The 19,803-nt window shown below is 40.1% G+C and overlaps 1 protein-coding gene across 3 annotated transcripts in view; it reads left to right on the top strand.

Annotated features, from left to right (window-relative positions):
- The window catches only part of adamtsl3 (ADAMTS-like 3), a 760,337-nt gene that overhangs the window by 413,916 nt on the left and 326,618 nt on the right, over positions 1 to 19,803 (top strand). For all 3 annotated transcript variants that reach the window (XM_063065855.1, XM_063065856.1, XM_063065857.1), the window contains one exon: positions 7,641 to 7,877. In XM_063065855.1, the coding sequence (XP_062921925.1) occupies positions 7,641 to 7,877 (237 nt within the window). The remainder of the gene's footprint in view (positions 1 to 7,640; positions 7,878 to 19,803) is intronic.

Genomic DNA, 19,803 nt, shown 5'->3' with positions numbered 1-19,803 from the left:
ATTGATCTGCTCCACAGCTTCCTTTGGAATAGTATAGAGAGCTTCAATAGCAGTTTATTAATAAAGAATGGTAGTTAGCAGGAAATAAATATATTGTACTCCCAATGGGGTGAAGAAGCAAGAGATAGCCAAGCTGAGTTTGAAGAGTGTTCCTGCCTGTGAACATCTGATTTGAGTAGAGTAATAGAAGGTTTATAGAAGGAGGCATTTAGTCCATTGTACCAGATGCTACCAGACTAATCCCACATTTCAGCAGTTACTCAGGTGATTCTCGCTGCATATAGGCATCAATTGCTCCATGTGTTGAGGAGCTCTGAATGTAATTGAACATTCTACAACCTTTCGCAAATATCCCTGCGTCTGTCATCATCATGGAAGGAAAGTGATTCGTAAAGTAGCTGAAGGTGATTGCATCTACTGTAAGGGCTCTTACCTGAGGAACTATGGTCGTGGGACTGGGTTCACTGACCTCTGACCAGCTCAACTATCTCCTTCTCTGTGAGACATGAAACCCAAATACTGGAATGATTTTCCAGGCTGCCTCAATATCACATTTGGTCAAATACTATATTGATGCCATCTCACCTCTGAACTACTAAAAACAAGGCCTGAGGCTGAGTTCCCTGGTGAAACCCAAAATGGCCATTGATGAGTAAGTTATTGGTGAATAAACACTGCTTATAATGACAACACTAACAAGGTCCATTGAGACATGCATGGATAGGGTTTCCCAACATTTTTTTATGGCTTAGATCCCTACCGTAAACTAAGGGGTCCATGGACCACAGGTTGGGAACCCTGGTTAAAGGGAGCCACATGGGGTTAAATGGAACTCACTTAGAGAGAATCTTGGTTGGTATGGGCCATTTGGCTTGTAGGGCCTGTTTCTGTGCTGTGTGACTCTATGACCCGATGGCGAATGCTACCACATTGCTGACGATTGTGGGACAAAATGGGCTGTAATTTGCTGGATTGTCCTGCTGTTTGTCAATATGGCATACCTGGGCAACGTTCATGATGTTGAGTAGATGCCGGTGTTGTAACTGTACTGGAACAGCTTGACTAGAGGAATAGCTAGCTTTGGAGCGCTCGTGTTCAATATTGCATCTCTGATGTTGCAGGTCTGCTGCCTTTGGTGTAGCTAATGCTGTCAGTCATTTCCTGACATCATGAGGAATGAATTGATCTGTACAAGGTTGTTATGTGTTGGAAAGGATCGCTGGAGGAAACCAAAGTGGATCATCCACTCTGCACTTCTGAGTGACAGTGCATCATCCCTTTCATTTCCACTTGTCTCCTCCTGTTTAAATATCCAGCACTATTTATGAAGAAGTGTAGTAGGACAGCAGAGCTTTTGGTTCTGCTTAGCTTGTATATAGGCCTGTAGAGCAGCTTCATAATGCTCTTGTACCTCCTCATTTTCAAATATAACTGCTACCGCTCCTAGATGTCCTTCTGCACTCTTCATTCAACCAGGATGAATCCTCAGTCTACTTCGTCATCATAGAGTGAGGGATATGCCAGGTCATGCGATTACATAATGTGACATTGTATGTTTTTATTGTTGTCGAAGGTCCACAGGATCTTGTGTTTGCCCAGCTTTGTTTGCCAAATCTGTGTTGAGTCTATCCCATTCATGATGGTGATACCAATTGACATGATGGAGGTGCCGCAGTGGTTAACATTGACCACCTATGATTTTCAATTCTTAAACAGTTATTGAGCAGTACATTGTCTGAATGTTAACTGTAAGGGAAACCTTTGGAATACAGATATTCAACGTGACAAATATTAGAAGGAAAGCTTATTAAATAGTATTTCCATTTTCCAAATATGAATATCTGATATCTTCAGTGGATGTGGAAGTTGGCCAAAGTATTCTTGCTGTAAAGCATTGCTCTGCAGTAGTGGACAGCAAACAGATGCGCAAGGACCAGTAGCTGCAATCAAGTTGTTGAAGATTTATAGGTGTCTGTTTCTGAAAAGTACAACAGAAAGCATCTTGCAACAAAGTTGTACTGTCTGAATAAGACAAGCTATTCCTGGCAAACAAATGGGATTCCTAGTGTCAGCACCATGTGGTGGCCTAGATCAAGGTTGAGTTCATTGTCATATGCATTAATACATATGTGCACAGATCCAATAAAAAACTTACTTGCAGCAGCATCACAGGTACATGGCATCAAATAAGCAGGATTCACAAGAAAAAAACTCATAAATTAAACACAAATTTTACACACCTTCTTTCCAGAAAGAGCACAAATAGAACAAAATCCATTTGAGTGTAAAGTGATCAAAGTGGTGCTCTACTGTAGTGATTAGGGTTGTACTAGTTGGTTCTTTTGAAATATGGTTGAAGAGAATTTGTTTTTTTTAAACCTGGTGGTGTGTGGGACTCCAGGCTTCTTTACATCCTGCCTGATATTAGCTGCAAGATGTTGTTTTTGGATCAGATTGTTTAATTCTTAGATTAGTCTGTTTAATTGTCATTTTCTTTGCAGTTTAACAATTAATTATCTGCTTGTATTTTAAGTAGTCTTTATATGCATACCAGTTTAGTATGCCTCGTGCATACAAAGTATAATTCTGGAAAGCTCTGGAAGCTTCTTTCTCTTAACCATTCTGCAATAAGTGCTTTTTCTTTGGTTAACTTGGTACTTCAGGATTCAAATTAGTACTTTGTAGGTGGGTAATTGTTATCTATAGCCATGAATGGAATTTTTATTATCTCAGCAGTATAAAAATAGCTGTTTCATGTTAGACACCATCTTGAGTTTCTCTCTTCAAGTAGTAGACCCTTGTCACTGTTCTCTTCCTGTTCTATCAACTCTTAATAAAACGATTGTGAAGCAAAAAGTTTCGTGCCTCATTCCTGACTTCTAAAAGAACCTTGGATTTAAACACCAGAATCTATCAGTGACAATTTTTGATGATAGATGTTGCCTTCCTGAGGAAGCGTCTCGTGTAGATAGACATGTAGATAGTCAATGGTAAGGAGGAACAGCCCATGATATATTGGGCGGAATCCAAAACTCTCTACAGCTCGTTACATTCCTGTGCATTTGAATTACCATATCAGACCACAATACAACCTGTCAGGATACAAATCAATTGCACATAATTCTTGCAAGCCCTTGGGATCTTTTATCACTGGCATTTTAGCATTGCCTTAATATATCATGCCAGTACATGTTGTGTAAGGGTAAATTACAAGAGTACACAAAAGAGATATGTGTTTTAGTTACTGTTTACAATAAATCTTGACATACTCTTTGACATATAGTACAATTTACTTTTTACATAGTTGCTTGTAAAAATATTCAGGATACAAGTTCATAGAGGTAGGCTTCAGGCAATGAACTCAACAAAGAGACAGGTAATGCTTCCTTCAGTGGTGTTACTTATCCTTGAAGTGCTCCTTCTGCTTGTGCATGTGCAGTTTTTGTGAGCATACTTTCCAGCATTTATAGTTTTGAGAGGGACTTTTTAACAGCTCCTTTACTCACTGACCAGGTAACTATGTTTATCTCTTTATCCCCATGATTACCCTGGTCAGAGACACACAAAACAATTTACATTTAAAGAAATAAAAACTAAACTGTGGTCTGAAACCAGAAACTGACCTGGAAGAGGGACTTGCCAGTCCTGCCAAAGGGTTCTAGCCTGAAACTTTGACTGTACTTTTTTTTCCCATAGATGCCCTGAGTTCCTCCCAGCATTCTGTGTGTGTTGCTTGGAAGAGGAACTTGCCTTCATTGCCTTTATAAGTTCATGAATGCTGCAGCAGTGTACTTCCTAAACACTTCAACTATGTACAAGAAGAAAGCAAGACAAGTTCTCTGCAGTGATACAGCTCGTAGAGCTGTCGCCTCACAGCTCGAGTGACTGCTTTCATCTTAATCTCTGCTGCTGTCCATAGCGAGTTTGCACATTCGCTCTGTGATAGCATGTGTGTCTTCTGGGTGCTGGGGTTCCCTCCCATATTCAAAAGATGTGCAGCTTGGTAGGTTAACTGGCTACCTGAATGGTTGAATTTGGAGGTATTGATCAAGTGTGGGAAGAATTAAAGAAACTGGAATTAGTGAAGGATCAAATAAGTGTAGATGGTTACCTGATGCCATTGTGAATTTAATTGGTTGAGCGGTCTGTTCCCGTGCTTTATGATTATAAAAGGAAGTTAGTGATAAATTACCTCTAAGTGCCTCATTAAGTGCTACTCGAAAGATAATGAAGAAGCCTTACCTCATTCATAGTCATAGTCATAGTCATACTTTATTGATCCCGGGGGAAATTGGTTTTCGTTACAGTTGCACCATAAATAATTAAATAGTAATAAAGCCATAAATAATTAAATAGTAATATGTAAATTATGCCAGGAAATAAGTCCAGGACCAGCCTATTGGCTCAGGGTGTCTGACCCTCCAAGGGAAGAGTTGTAAAGTTTGATGGCCACAGGCAGGAATGACTTCCTATGACGCTCTGTGTTGCATCTCGGTGGAATGAGTCTCTGGCTGAATGTACTCCTGTGCCCACCCAGTACATTATGTAGTGGATGGGAGACATTGTCCAAGATGGCATGGAACTTGGACAGCATCCTCTTTTCATCTGTGTTGCTATTCCTAGTAATCATCTTAAACCTCCATTCTAATCTAGTTCCAATATAAATCTGTGTTTGCCAAAGACTAACCTGACGGCAGCAACTTGTCAAAGTTTCATTTCCATTATGAGTAAAAGCCTTACTGCCTCAAAATGCCAAGATAGCTGTAGTCATCGAGTACCACAACTAAACCTGCCATAAAATGTTAACATTTCTTCAATAGTGCAAAATGCTAAATTAATTTGGCTTAAATGTTATCTTTTATTGTACTGATTCTTTTTTTCATGCTTTTTAGTTTGCTTTTGAGTACTGTTTCCTCTAATTCCATTATTCCTTCCTGGTTTAATACCATCTGCAAATCTCCAGTGGTATCTAAATCCATACTCTTGTTTTAGACTGAAAACAGGAATTAGCTATGGTCTCATTGAATGGGAGAGTTGAGCCAGAGTGCCTACTCTTGTCTCTAAGTCACAGGTGTATATGTTTCAGTGTAGGAATGATCTTCATGACAATTTCCAGGAAACCCACCAGTGAATACTTTCTACTTTCCAATTTTCTCCTTCTAATGATTGTCTGATGTTTTCTACTTGGTAATTGTGTTAGCCTTATGCTGGATTTATTCACAATTATGATGTCATTCACTTTGGTAGCCTTTCCCGTGGTTTTATCAAAACTCTTCTGAAAATCCAACTCAACTCATCATAATGCTCATTCTGCGATAATAGTGTGTCCAATAAAATTCCATTCACAACATCTAATAAAATGATGTGTGGGGGAGTTTGGCAACTGTATGCCTAAATTAATAAAATATATAAAATGTCTGTAAAATATAGTGTCAGTTTTTTAATGATTGAATTATTATGAGATCTTAATCTAAATAGTCATCATTTGACTAAATATTTATTCAGTTCCCCCCTCCCCTCTCCCATCCAATATATATCTCTCTTTCAATATTTCCATATCTACCTCCTTTCATAATTTGAAATCCCCGATTTTAAAAACATTCCTTTTCCGTAATCTGTTTGTTGGTGGCAAGGCCAGCATTCTTTGCCATCCTTAACTGGCCTTCAGAAGGTGCTGCCTCACCATCTTTGAACCATTGTAATCATTCTTTTGAAGTTGTAGGAAATAGTGGCAAGTTTAGATGTTGCTGTTAGAGCAGTCTAAGCAAATCTCTACAAAGCATCTTGGAGGTGGCACATACTGTAGTCAGTTTGAACCTGAACTGGAGACTATATTTTGAAGGTGGAGAACTGGATACCAAGCAAATAGGCTGCTTGTTCATAGATAATGTTGCACTTGAATGTTGCAAGAGCTACATTAATCCAGGTGGATATGAAGGATTCCATCAATCTTGAGTCTTTCACTACGTGATACCCACAACCTTTGACCTACTGTTGAAGCCACAGAATTCGTTTAGCTTGTTCAGTTGAGTTTCTGGTGATCAATGACCTCCAGGACTAAGTGGTAGATTAGGCAATCATCATGGATGTCAAAGTTAGTTATTTAGATTCTCTCTTGTTGGAAATGACAGTTGTTTTGCATTTTAATAGTGTGAACATTACTTTCCAATTCTCAATCTATAAATGAAGGCAGCTGGACTTGTGGCCTGTTTCATTTGTTGAGGAGTTGAACATTATTGGAGAAGTTTGATCTATTGTCCATAAGATATGATTCTATGAGTATGTCAGTCCCAGGTTTGCATGCAAGCCTTCAGTTGTTTTGCAAAACTATGTCTGTGTGGTTGGCTTGGAACTAATTAACTGTTTCTGATTTGGTGCCTGGATCAATGCTGGGTGGTGTAATAGGTTTTGCTCTTTCTCTTTGTCAACATAGTGGCAATTCTACGACTGAGTAGCTTGTGAAATCATTTAAGAGTCAAATGTATGGATGGGTCTTGATTGCGTAGAAGTGAGTCCTTGTCTGTGTATGTGGGGGGAGGGGGGTAAAATTTTCTGAACAGCCACAATAAAGCAAATGATTTTTCACAAATATCCAATAATCTTGTCACTATTACTGATGGCTTGTTTTCAAAGTTCAAGACTTCTAGTTGAATTTAAAATGGTGTTTGACCTTCAGTATCTACATTGTTAATCCACATTTCTAGATGATTAGTCCAGTTCACTATTAACCACCTTACCACTATGTATTGTTAATTGCTTTTGCTGATATCGATTGTGTCGTCTAATTTGGTTAGAAGTTGATAACTAACATTTGAGAATATAAATTAGCACAGCTGCTAAAATGGAAGAAATAGAAATTTCAAATGTTGTCTTTAAGCATGATTATTCAACAGCATATCTACTGTAAATATGTAATTTTGCTTTAAAAGTTGATTTTCTTTTAGATGTTGTATTTTTGATCAATGTTTTACATGTTTGGATAAGGCTGCTCCAAAAGAAAACTATGTTTTGCAGTTGAAAAATCTGCACACATTTCTAACTGCCTGTTGGGAAACGTATCTCCTTGTTTTTAGGCAGGATTTCCAATCTTCCATGCATGTTTCTGGGGGTACAATAACCTTCCAAATAATAACCAATTATAGTTTATCTGCAGGGAGCTTTTGAACCTCACTGGTTCTTATTTAAAGACAGATGAACCTGCAACACCTAATGGGGAATGATGAGCTGAAAGTGACAATGTTAGTTTAGTTGCTTGTTGCACAAAGAAACCCAGTGATGCTGGTTTGCGCATTGAAGATCTCGCTCTTCATGTGACCTTGACAACGACAGTCGGTTTACTCCCATGCTGTAACAGCACCAAATCAAAATTATATGAATCAAGTTATAAACTGCAATTTGTTTATGTCAATGAAATCAGTAGATTCCTGATGCTGCTCAATCTTAGAGATCAGTTGTATTTTGGGCCTTGGCCATCAGCTGGATTGCAGAAGATTGCGTTCAATATTTGTATGATATAATGCAACAGTTTCAACTTAATGTTGGTGTACTATATATTTTTACAAGAAATATTAGGACCATATAAAGTTTACAAAGAAAATTGATCAACTCTTGGCATTCACTTCCATTTTCTTCTTCTGAAGGATTGTCCCCCTGATGCTGGTGACTTCAGGCACCAGCAGTGCTCTGCGCACAATGATGTGAAGTACCAAGGGCAGTACTATGAATGGATTCCTGTCTACAACGATCCAGAAGCTCAGTGTGCACTCAAATGTCAAGCCCGAGGAACAAACTTGGTCGTGGAGCTATCACCCAAAGTGCTCGATGGGACCCGATGTAACACTGAGTCTCTGAATATGTGCATCAGTGGAATTTGTCAGGTAACTTTACGTACTCTTCCCTAATTTTCACTGGAGATTCTTCATATTATCTTGGAATAAATCTATTTATAGAAGGCTTTATGTTTATTGTAGAGCTATCATTACCAAAACCTATAGAATGAATATGTGCTTCCTAAACCTAATTCATTTTCTTGAATTGTATACTCCTAAGTACTGTAATCCTGTTTATGCATTCTGAAAATAATAAGTAGATGTCAATGAAGAAATTATAAATGAAAATTTAAAAAACTTCATATGCTGGAAATTTAAAACAGAAAACGCTGGAGGTACTCATCTGGTTAGGTAGCATCTGTAGAGAGAAAAAATGGGCTCAAGATGACTACTCTTCATTAAAATTGGTGCTGATGAAGAGTCAGTGACCTAAAAAGAATAATGTATGGTGCTTTAACAGAAGTATTTATAGACAATAAAGCACTAGCAGTATACTGTATAACTTCACTCCCGAGTGACTATTGTTTTGACACCATCTATTAAGGTATCATGATAAAATTTTGTGTTCTTTGCTTGCATTCTCCCATCTCTCAAATGTAAGCTGGATAGGGTAGGGAAATCAATTTGTCCTCAAGTGAAATGAGTTGCGACCATATTTTGAGTCATTTCTTGTCACATTGGAAATGCTATATGATATTTTAATGTAAATTATGATCCTCTTGAGGAGGAAAAGGAAGCCAGCCAAATCCATAATTCAGATAAAAAAGAGTTAGAGCAGTAAAATGAAGCAGAAAAGAGGTGGATGTGATACTTGTTGTGTTGAAAGTACAAGTGTACAGCCCCCGCTGAAGGGTTGTAACATCAACCAGACATTGGAGCGAAACTCTGTTCAAAAATGACATGAGAGTCAGGGTACAGCCTCCTAGCTCCTTGGTTTTATTGCAGACCCAATGGCATGGCATAGTGAATAAGGAGTGAAACTGAAGAAACACCAAAATGCAGTGCAATTACTGCACTATTCCATTCACACAAGTAAATATACACAGATATTTCAGCGGCCCATTCAGCAGTGGGAGCAAGGAGGTTTCTTCCAGGTCAGTGACGCTTGTTGAAAAGGAGAGCTTCACGGGAGTTCTGGCTCATTGCGGCAAAGCACAGCGAATTAAATAAAAGTACAGAAGGGACAAGTGGGTTGGCCATTGTTGGGAGTAGGCCTGTGGTGAGAATAGGACTGTCAGGTTTTGGCTCTAAGGAGGCTTCTTCTGGGAAGAGGCATTGGCTCTGGATAAATTTCTGTTAAGGTTCCCTTTTTTTCTCTTGCTATACCTAGGGTAGTAAATGGCCATTGTCCGTTCTTCATGCGGGATGTTGGTGTCCTGGGAGACTCAGAGTCTCCCAAGGAACTACATCTGCATGAAGTGCATCCAGCTGCAGCTCCTTGAAGACCCTGTTAGGGAACCTTTGGCTTGTTTGGGACAGTGAGGAGATAATCGATCAGAGTTACAGGGAAGTAATCACCCCAAAGTTGCAGGAGGCAAGTAGTTGGGTGACTGTCAGCATAAATGGAAACCTGAATAGTTAGCGTGGATCACCCTGTGGCCATTCCCCTCAATAATAAGTATACTGTTTTGGGTACTTTCGTGGGGGATAACTTCCCCCTGAGACCAGCTTACTGGAACTGAGCATGGGTCCGTGGTGAGGGAGAAGTGAGGAGCAGTTGTGATAGGAGTCACGATACTCAGAAGATCAGACAAGGAGATCCTGTGGACGTGAACGGGACACGCAGATGGTACATTGCCTCTCAGGTGCCAGGGTCAGGGATGTTTCAGATTGCGTTCACAACATTTTGGATGCGGGGAGGGAGAGCGGCCAGATGTCTTGGTACATATTGGTACCGATGACACAGGAAGGAAAAGTAAAGAGGTCCTGAAGAGAGAATTTAGAGAGCCAGGCTGAAAGCTGAGAAGCAGACCTCCAGGCCAGTAATTTCTGGATTGCTGCCTGTGCCATGAACCAGTGAGGGTAGAAACAGGATGATTTGGCAGGTAATGTATGGCTGAGAATCTGGTGCAGGGCTTCAGGTTCTTGGATCATTGGGATCGCTTCAGGGGGAGGTGTGACCTGTACAAAAGGGACGAGTTGCACCTGAACCAGAGGGGAACTATTATTCTGGCAGGCAGTTTTGTTAGAGCTTTTGGGGAGGGTGTAAGCTTATTTGGCAGGGCGGTGGGAACCGGAGTGAAGGGACTCAAGATAGGACGGATGGTGAAAAAGCAAAGATTGCGTGCTATCAGACTGTCAGGAAGGGCAGGCAATTGACAGGACAGAATTGCAGCCAGCAGGGTGAGTATCAGTGTATTATGGATGCAGAATCAAAAAGAGTAGCATCTGCAGTACTCAAAGTGTTATATCTCAATGCACAGAGTATAAGAAATAAGGTGGATGATCTTTTTACACTATTATAAATTGTCAGGTATGGTGTTGTGGCCATCATTGAATCATGGCTGAAGAATGGTTGTAGTTGGGAGCTTAATGTCCAAGGTTACACATTGTATCGGAGGGATAGGAAATTAGGCAGAGGGGGTGATGTGGCTCTGCTGGTAAAGAGTGGCATCAAATCAGCAGAAAGATATGACACAGGATCAGAAGATGTTGAATCCTCGTGGGTTGATGGCAGTTATGTACAGGCCTCCCAACAGTAGCTGCGATGTGGACCACAGAGTACAACGGGAAATTGAAAAGGCGTGTCAAAAGGGCAATGTTATGAATGTCATGGGAAATTTCAACATACGGGTCGATTGGGAAAATCAGGTTGGTAATAGATCTCAAGAGAGCGAGTTTGTTGAATGCATACAAGATGGCTTTTTAGAGCAGTTTGTCATTGAGCCTACTTGGGGATAAGCTACACTGGATTGACTGTTAGGTAATGAACCAGAGTTGATTAGGGATCTTAAGGTAAAAGAATCCTTAGGAGGCAGTAATCACAATATGACTGAGTTCAACTTGAAACTTGATAGGGAGAAAGTAAAGTCTGACATAGCAGTATTTCTGTGGAGTAAAGGAAATTACAGTGGTATGAGAGAGGAGTTGGCCAAAGTAAATTGGAAGGAGGTACTGGGACAGATGACAGCAGAGCGGCAATAGCATGATCTTCTGGGAGAAATAAGGAAGGTTCAGGATAGATGTATTCCAAAAATGAAGAAATACTCAAATGGCAAAATAGTACAACCGTGGCTGACAGGGAAAGTCAAAGCTAATATAAAAGTAAAAGAGAGGGCATACAACAATGCAAAAATTAATAAGAAGATAGAGGATTAGAGCTTTTAAAAACCTACAGAGAGCAACCAGAAGAATCATTAGGAGGGAAAAGATGAAATATGAAAGCAAGCAAAGAAAATCAAACTAGATAGTAAAAGCTTTTTCAAATGTGTAAAAAACTAAAAGAGAGGTAAGAGCGGATATAGGACTGCTAGAAAATGAGGCCAGAGAAATTATAACAGGAGACAAGGAGATGGCAGATGAATTAAATGAGTATTTTGCATCAGTCATCACTCGAAGATACTAGCAGTGTGCCAGATGTTGAAGGGTGTGAGGGAAGAGAAGTGAGTGCAGTTATAAGGGAGAAGGTGCTCAAAATGCTTAAAGACCTAATGGTGCATAAGTCACCCAGAGCAGATGAACTGCACCCTAGGGTTCTGAAAGAGGTAGAGGCGGAGACTGTGGAGGCATTAGTAGTGTTGAGGAAACAGGAAGGCTGCAAAAGGACTTAGACAGATTAGGAGTATGAGCAAGAGAGTGGCAAATGAAATACAATGTTTGAAAATGCATGGTTATGCACTTTGGTAGTAGAAATAAATGAGCAGACTATTTTCTAAACAGGGAGAAAATCCAAAAATCTGAGATGCACAGGGACTTGGGAGTTCTTGTGTAGAACATCCTAAAAGTTAACTTGCAGGTTAAGTTGGTGGTGAGAAAGGCAAATGCAATGTTAGTATTCATTTCAAGAGGTCTGGAATACAAGAACAGGGATATGATGCTGAGGCTTTCTAAGGCACTGGAGAGGCCCCACCTTGAGTATTGTGAACGGTTTTGGCTCCGCATCTAAGAAAAGATTTGCTGGCATTGGACAGCGTTCAGAGGTGGGTTACAAGGAGGATTCCAGGAATTAAAGGGTTATCATATAAGATACGTTTGATAGCTCTGGGTCTGTACTCGCTGGAATTCAGAAGGATGTGGGGGAAGTGGGGAATCTCATTGAAACCTTTGAAATATTAAAAAGACTAGACAGAGTAGATGTGGCAAGGTTGATTCCCATGGTGGGATAGTCTAGGACAAGAGGGTACAGCCTCAGGATAAAGGGGCATCCATTTCATACAGAGATGCGGAGAAATTTCTTTAGCCAGAGGGTGCTGAATCTGTTAGCACAGGCAGCTGTGGAGACCAGATTGCTGGTGTATTTAAGGCAGAGATTGATGGGTTCTTGACTGGACACAGCATCAACAGTTATGGGGAGAAGGCCGGGGAGTGGGACTGAGGAGGGGATAAAAGGATCAGCCATGATGGAACGGCGGAGCAGATTCGATGGGCCAAATGGGCTAATTATGCTTCTATGTCTTATCGTCTCATGGTCTTATAAGTAAGAACTTAGTTAAGTTTCCTGCAGATAAATATTATAAGATTCCTGCAAATAAATACTACAGGTAAATAATATGTGTAAACCATCTACGTGAGTGTCTAATAAACTCAAAATAACATTTTATTTCAGCAAGATCTTATTGATACCTTTAGATTAACTTCTAAACAAATAACATCAATTTACAAGCAATTCTTCTGCGGAGGAAACAGATAGAAACTTCTTTCGCTCCCAGCATAAACCTCTGGCCTGCTGCCAGCCAATGTGCTTTTATGCTACCTTGTACTTCCTGGCTACAGGAAGTGACCTAATATCTGAAAATGCTCATTAAAATAAAAGCTGAATGTGCTCAACAAAAATCAAGAAAGGCAGAAGAACAAGAGAGAAATCATGCTGACTAAGTTTCAGAAAATGTGGAGAAGATAGTGAAGGGCAAAAGGAATGTAGCAGAATTGAATGCCATGTAAATAATAAAAGGGCTATTTATTATTATTGATACAACAGCAATATGCCCAGGTTGTTGGGTGCTGCTGATTAGCCCTTGCACACTTTCCTCAGGCACCGAGTGATTCCAAATGGAAATGTCAACACAGTTCCAGGGATGGAAGAGGAAGAAAGGCCAGAATTGGAAACCCATTTAGAGCCTGTTGATAGCAGGAGGATGTTGACAGGACCTAAGGGTCTTGTGGGTTTTTGGGTGAAGTGAAGACTGGAGCAAAAAGTCATTGTTGGGTCTCTGAGGATTAAGGATTGGTACTCAGTGGGAGTGCCGAAGGAAGGCATTTAAATAAAATGAAAATAAGTGTACATACATTGTTCTAGTTGCCTCCTGAACAGTCCTCTACTACAATAAGATGGACTGTTAACCTCACTGTCTACCTCATTGTGTCCTTGTACCTTATTGATTGTCTGCATTTCATTCTAGAAATAAGTGACTTTCAAAGATCATAACTATGAGAACATCAGAGTGAGGTGACTGAATCACTTGGCTATTGCAGCTAAGATGCTAAAAATTGAATGTTTAAGGGCTGAGCCAGAGCTAAGGACCTCCAGATTAGACTGTGAAAGACATGAAGGAATTATCGAGTAAATTTTCTGCTTGCTTGCTTCTGGCGTGGAGCCTGCTGGGAATGCAAATCAGGAAATTGTGCAAACACAGCCGAGAATTTTCTTTCCAATAATTTTAAAAGGATGTAAAATCATGGGCTGTCTACACAATTTACTGCTATATGTTCCCAATAGACAATACTTCATGCCAAGAGCTTGCAGTTGAAAAATTAACCCCTGTTACTTCATACAATGTAAAGAACAAGCTTCTCTTTGCTCCACTGAAAGGCAAATGTTGTTCCCAAAAAAAAAGGAAAGCACTCGGGCTTTAGGGTGCATTAATGGATGTTCAATCTGGATCCTCAGAGAGCAGGCAGGTTGGGATAACAAGTGAGGAAGAATGCTAACATGAAGATATGGAGTGGAATTCAGAGCTAACTCAACCCCTGGAAATCCCTTGAATAACCAAGGTAAAATCCACCGGATAGATAGATGGTTTATTGATCCCAAAGGAAATTACAGTGTCATAGTAGCAGTGCAAGTGCACAGACATTCAAATATTCGAAGAGAAGTAAGAAAGAATAAAAAATAAGTTACCTCAAATGGTCTAACAGGAGGGGGTCATCACTTTCCTGCCTATAGATTGGCTCATTATAGAGCCTAATGGCCAAGGGTAAGAATGACCTCATTTAGTGCTCTTTGGAACAGCACAGTTGTCTTGATCTATTACTAAAAGTGCTCCTCTGTTCAGCCAAGGTGGAATGCAGAGGGTGGGAAACATTGTCCATAATTGCCAGGATTTCCATAGGGTCCTTTGTTCTACCACAGCCTCCAGTATGTCCAGTTTAACTCCTATAACAGAAACAGCCTTTCGAACATTAGAGTACGGAGGAGCATCTGGAGAAACTTCTGAAATGCCCGTTTCTCTGCCGCTGTTACTGTGTGCTCTGGAATCTCCGGAGAAGAAGACCCCGAATCCTCTGCTTTGCTTGTTTCGGCGACCGGGACAAGGTCGAAGGCGCTCGGCAGAGGATGGCGCTCGGGAGGCTGTATCGGAGGGGCTGGTCGGAGGCTTGAAGTTTTCAGACGAACGGACTCAGTGTCGGCTATGGTCGGGTGCTTCCAATGCATTGGCAGCTGTTGGTGCCTGGAGGTTTATGGCAGGGAGTTTTTTCCTTTGCCGCCTGCTAGCGGGGACTCGGGAGTCAATCGACTTGGGACTTTGAGACATTTTTACTGTGCCCATGGTCTGTTCTTTATCAAATTTTTGCATTGCTTTGCACTGCTGTAACTATATGTTATAATTATGTGGTTCTGTCAGTGTTAGTCTTTGGTTTGTCTTGTTTTTCTGTGATATCACTCTGGAGGAACATTGTATCATTTCTTAATGCATGCATACATTTCTAAATGACAAGAAACGAGGATGAGTGTTCTCATAATCTAATCTAATCAGTTCATTGAGCCTGTTGGCATCACCCATGTTGATGCCTTTGCTCCAGCATACCACCACATAGAAGATTGTACTGGCAACAGCAAACTGGTAGAACATGTGAAGGAGAGGCCTGCATACTCCAAAGGACCTCAGTCTCCTCAGGAATTAGAGGCAACTCTAACCCTTCTTGTACGCGGCCTCTGTGTTGATATGATGAGATATGATCTAACCACAAATAAATTAATTTAGAATATTACTAAACAGACATTAACATAAGTTTGTTAGCATACCATATAGCAAAATTTCACACAACAATATAGTACCAGAGCTTTTTTGGATATATAACAACAAATCTGTACAAGTAAACCAAAGCCAAAAGCATGCTTTAGCTGCTGTCAATACTACCTTGATCTACTTTAGATAACATGCCTTGATAAAGGTCTTTTATCACTTAATAGTTTCAATTCTTGTAACTGTTCCTCTTTTATATGAGGCCTGAGCAGACATGAGGACTGGGTTATGGACATTAACCACCTTAATGAAAAGAATCTTATATGCATGCTGGGTCATTATGTGAAAAACTATATCCACATCAAGAGCAAGAGGATAATTAGGGAGAAGGTAGGACAACTCAAGGATCAAGGAGGGAACATGTGCATGGAGACAGATAAGATGGAAAAGGCCCTAAATAATTACTATGTGTTGGAATCTACCAAGATGAGGGATATGAAGGATCATGAGATCACTGTGGAGCATGCTAGTATATTAGGGCATTTTGAGATAAAGAAGAAGATAGTGTTAGGTCTCTTGAAAAGTATTATGTCCCAGGCTTTGATGAAATAGTCTCCAGCTGATTGAGAGATGCAAAAGATGAGAATAATGTGGTCTTGGACAAGATGATTTGTGGTCTGTGTAATCATAGGCGAAGTTACTGAGAACTGTTGAGTAGCTAATGTTGTTCGGTAGTTTAAAAAGTGGAATAGGGATAATCCTGGAAACTAGAATGGTGAGTCTCTTGTCAGTGGTAGAGAGGTTATTGGAGAGGATTCTAAGGGATAGGATTAATGAGCATTTGGAAGAACACTGCTTACTTAGGAATAGGCAAGGCTTAGTGCACGAAAAATCATGGGGCGTATTATCTTAATTGAGCTGTTCTAGGAGGGGTTGAAGGTGATTGATGAAGATAAAGAAGTGAATGGTGTCTAGGTTGATTTTAGTATGGCACATGACAAGGTCCCACATGACAGAGTCATCCTGAAGATTGAGATGCATGGGACTGATGAGAACTTGGCCCTTCAGATTCAGAATTGGCTTGTCCATAGAAGACGGAGGGTAATGGTCAGTGGAACTTACTCGGGCTGGAGTTCTTGACAAGTAATGTTCTGCAGGGATTTGTACTGGGACCACTTGTGAGGTATACGAATGACTTGGATGAAAGTGTGGATTGGTTGTTGGTAAATTTGCCACGATACAACAATTGGCAGTGTTATGAATAGGGTAGAAAATTTCCAAAGGATATAGTGGGATATAGATCAGTTGTAGACATAGGTGATAAATAGCAAATAGAGTTTAATTCAGACAAGCATGAGGTGTTTTAGTTTGGGAGATCAAATTTAAAGGGAAAGTACACAGTTAATGACAGGAACCTTAACAGCACTGATCTAAAGAGGGATATTGGGGTCCTAGTTGATAGGTCACCAAAAGGGGCTGTACAAGTTGATAAAGTATAGCATGTTTGCCTTCGTTAGTCAAGGCACTGAGTTCAAGAGGCAGGAAGTTGTGTTGCAGATTTATAAAGCTATTGGTACGCTGCATCGGGGGTATTGCATTCAATTCTAGTTACCCCTTTGCAGGGAAGGATATGACGGCTTTAGAGAAGGTGAGCAGAAGTTTACCAGGATGCTGCCGTGACTAGAAGGCATCTGCAATGAGAAATAGTGAGACAAACTTGGGTTGCTTTGTCTGGCGTGGGGGAGGCTGAGGGGACTTCCAATAGAGATTTCTAAGATTGTGAGGCATAGATAGAATAGACAGGCAATATCTTTTCCCCGGTGTTGAAATGTCTAATATTGAAGTGTATGCATTTCAGGTAAGATCTGTTAGGTTTACAAGAGATTGCAGGGAAAAGGTTTTTTTACACAGAGAGTGATGGGTACCTAGAATGCACTGTCATGGTTGGTAGTGGAGGTAACTACAACAGGGGTATTCAAGAGGATCTTAGACAGGCAGATGAATATATAGAGAATATCAGTATGAACCTTCTGAACACAGTAGGGCCTAATTTAGTTCGGTGTTTGATTACTTGTTTAATCAATTCAGCCTAGCATCAAAGTTCAAGGTAAATTTATTATCAAAGTACATGTATGTCATCATATAGAACCGTGAGATTCATTTTCCTGTGGGCATTCATTGTAAATACAAGCAATACAATAGAATCAATGAAAGACTGCACCCAACAGGATGGACAAACAACCAATGTACAAAAGGGAACAAGCTGCAAATACAAAAAAAAAGAAAAAAGAAGTTATAATAATAACAAGAATAAATGATCAATAAATACCAAGAACATGAAATGAAGAGTGAAGGTGAGTTCCTAAATTGTTGCAACAGTTCAGTGATGGGGTGAGTGAAGTTATCCCTTCTGGTTCAAGAGCCTGATAACTGAGTGGTAATAACTTTTCCTGAACCTGGTGGTGTGGCTCTTGAGGATCCTGTACCTTCTTCCTGATGGCAGCGATAAGAAGAGAGCATGGCCTGGATGGTGGGGTTCTTTGATGATGGACGCTGCTTTCCTGTGACAGCGCTCCATGTAGATGTGCTCAGTGGTGAGGAGAGCTTTACTCGTGATGGACCAAAGAGCCTGTTTGTGTTCTGTATTGTTCTATGGCCATAGAATTTTGTCAAAGAAACACACTAAAGTGAAGACAAAAACAATGATGCCTTCATTGCACCAGAATATTTTGCAGTGGCTCTTTCAACCTGATATGTCTATATTAGCGCCCTGAAAGTGCTTTTCCATTATAAGGTAGACACACTCCTTTATAGCAATGAGAAAATTTCCCTGATCGTAAATGAGTAGGGGCTTCAGATAGTCAGCTTAGTATTTGAATAGTAAATGCGAAGGATTTGCTTTCTGTGAATTCATTTCCATTTTTGTTACTGCTTCATTGTAAGGATGACATTAAAAATAGGTTGGTCGAGTTCAATCCATTTATGGTTTGTTAAGCAAACACTGCACTCAGGAAAGAAGCTTGCTGCTAAGTTAAAATGCTATATGCAGATAAATCATCATAACTCTAAGATAGATCCATTTTTAAGGAGTATATCAAAAACAAAAAAAGTCCTAGTACAGTCCATTTATCAAACCATATACTGTATATCACATATATATGGTTTGATAAATAGTCTGGATTAAGACTTTTAGTCTTTGATACACTCCTAAAAATGGATCTATCTTAATGAGTGAAGCAATAGATAAGAGATGAAGGATTGTTAATTCACTGACAGAAACAGAACAGAGTATTTTTCATTTGATAGCTAATGTTTTGCTCTTTATTGCTTTCCGTTGGAAGCTAATTATAGAATCCATTTTCCAAAAACTTTCCATTCTGCAATATTTGTATTCTACTAAGTCTGTTTTGTGTAAGTGGCTTTCAATGGTTTTATTCAGCTGTAATTCAAGGGACACAAGGTTAGTCTCTTATTCATCATTACCAGTGACCCTAATAATTCAGTAACTCACAATTGGCATTTCTTTTATAAATGGCTTAATTCTGTGATTGTTAATTACTTAAATACTGAAGGAGGGTTATTCCAGTCGCATGGCAGAGTGCATTTCTGTGTGGGAACTATTAAACAGGAATGTTGCATTCTATCAAGGTTCTAGTTTCCCTCATTCCCAGGCATTTTGCATTTTTTCATGTGACATTATACAGACATCTTCACTGTCCCAAACAGAACACAAGAGAAATGGCATTGTTCCATAAAATAGCAGTGCTTAATCTTTTGAAGAATTAAATATATGTTGAAAAGTGCTGCGTGGAGAATGAAGATAAATATCGCAAAAACTAAAGAAACGGTATGTATTTTAGGAAAGCAATCACATTGCTATGTGCATAGACATTTGAATATTACACATTTTCAGTAATTCTTTTTGATAATAAATGGATTGCTGAAAGTGCATAAGGACTGTTGTTCAAAGACTGTGTTTACAGCTGTTTGCATGTCTGGATTTCCTGAGTTAGTGGGCATCAGCTGTACCCATGTCTTGCACTGTGGCAGTCTTTGCCTGAGGTACATTGCACCAGTTTCCCAGCCACTGCTCTCAATTGTGCTGTATCCTTGGCTGAATAATACCTGATCCAGAAGCCAGTCACTTTCTCAGCTCGCAGACACGAGGAAATCTGCAGATGCTGGAATTTCAAGCAACGCACATAAAAATTGCTGGTGAGCACAGCAGGCCAGGCAGCATCTCTAGGAAGAGGTACAGTCGACGTTTCGGGTCGAGACCCTTTGTCAGGACTAACTGAAAGAAGAGATAGTAAGCGATTTGAAAGTGGGAGGGGAGGGGGAGATCAACTTTCCAGCTCTTAGCTCCATCCCTCCCCATCCTGTCTTCTCCTATCATTTTGGATCTCCCCCTCCCCCTCCCAGTTTCAATTCTCTTATTATCTCTTCTTTCAGTTAGTCCTGATGAAGGGTCTCGGCCCGAAACGTCGACTGTACCTCTTCCTAGAGATGCCGCCTGGCCTGCTGCTATCACCAGCAATTTTTATGTGTGTTACTTTCTCAGCTGTTAATTAGTACCAAAGTAATTCTGTTCAGAAATCCATGCACTGATTCATGCTGCTGCTCCCCGCCAC

The sequence above is a fragment of the Mobula hypostoma genome, chromosome 13 (genome assembly GCF_963921235.1).
Source record: "Mobula hypostoma chromosome 13, sMobHyp1.1, whole genome shotgun sequence".
NCBI classification, from domain to species: Eukaryota; Metazoa; Chordata; class Chondrichthyes; order Myliobatiformes; family Myliobatidae; genus Mobula; species Mobula hypostoma.
Note: the sequence above shows the minus strand (reverse complement) of the source record. Positions and strands in the feature narration are given on the sequence as shown.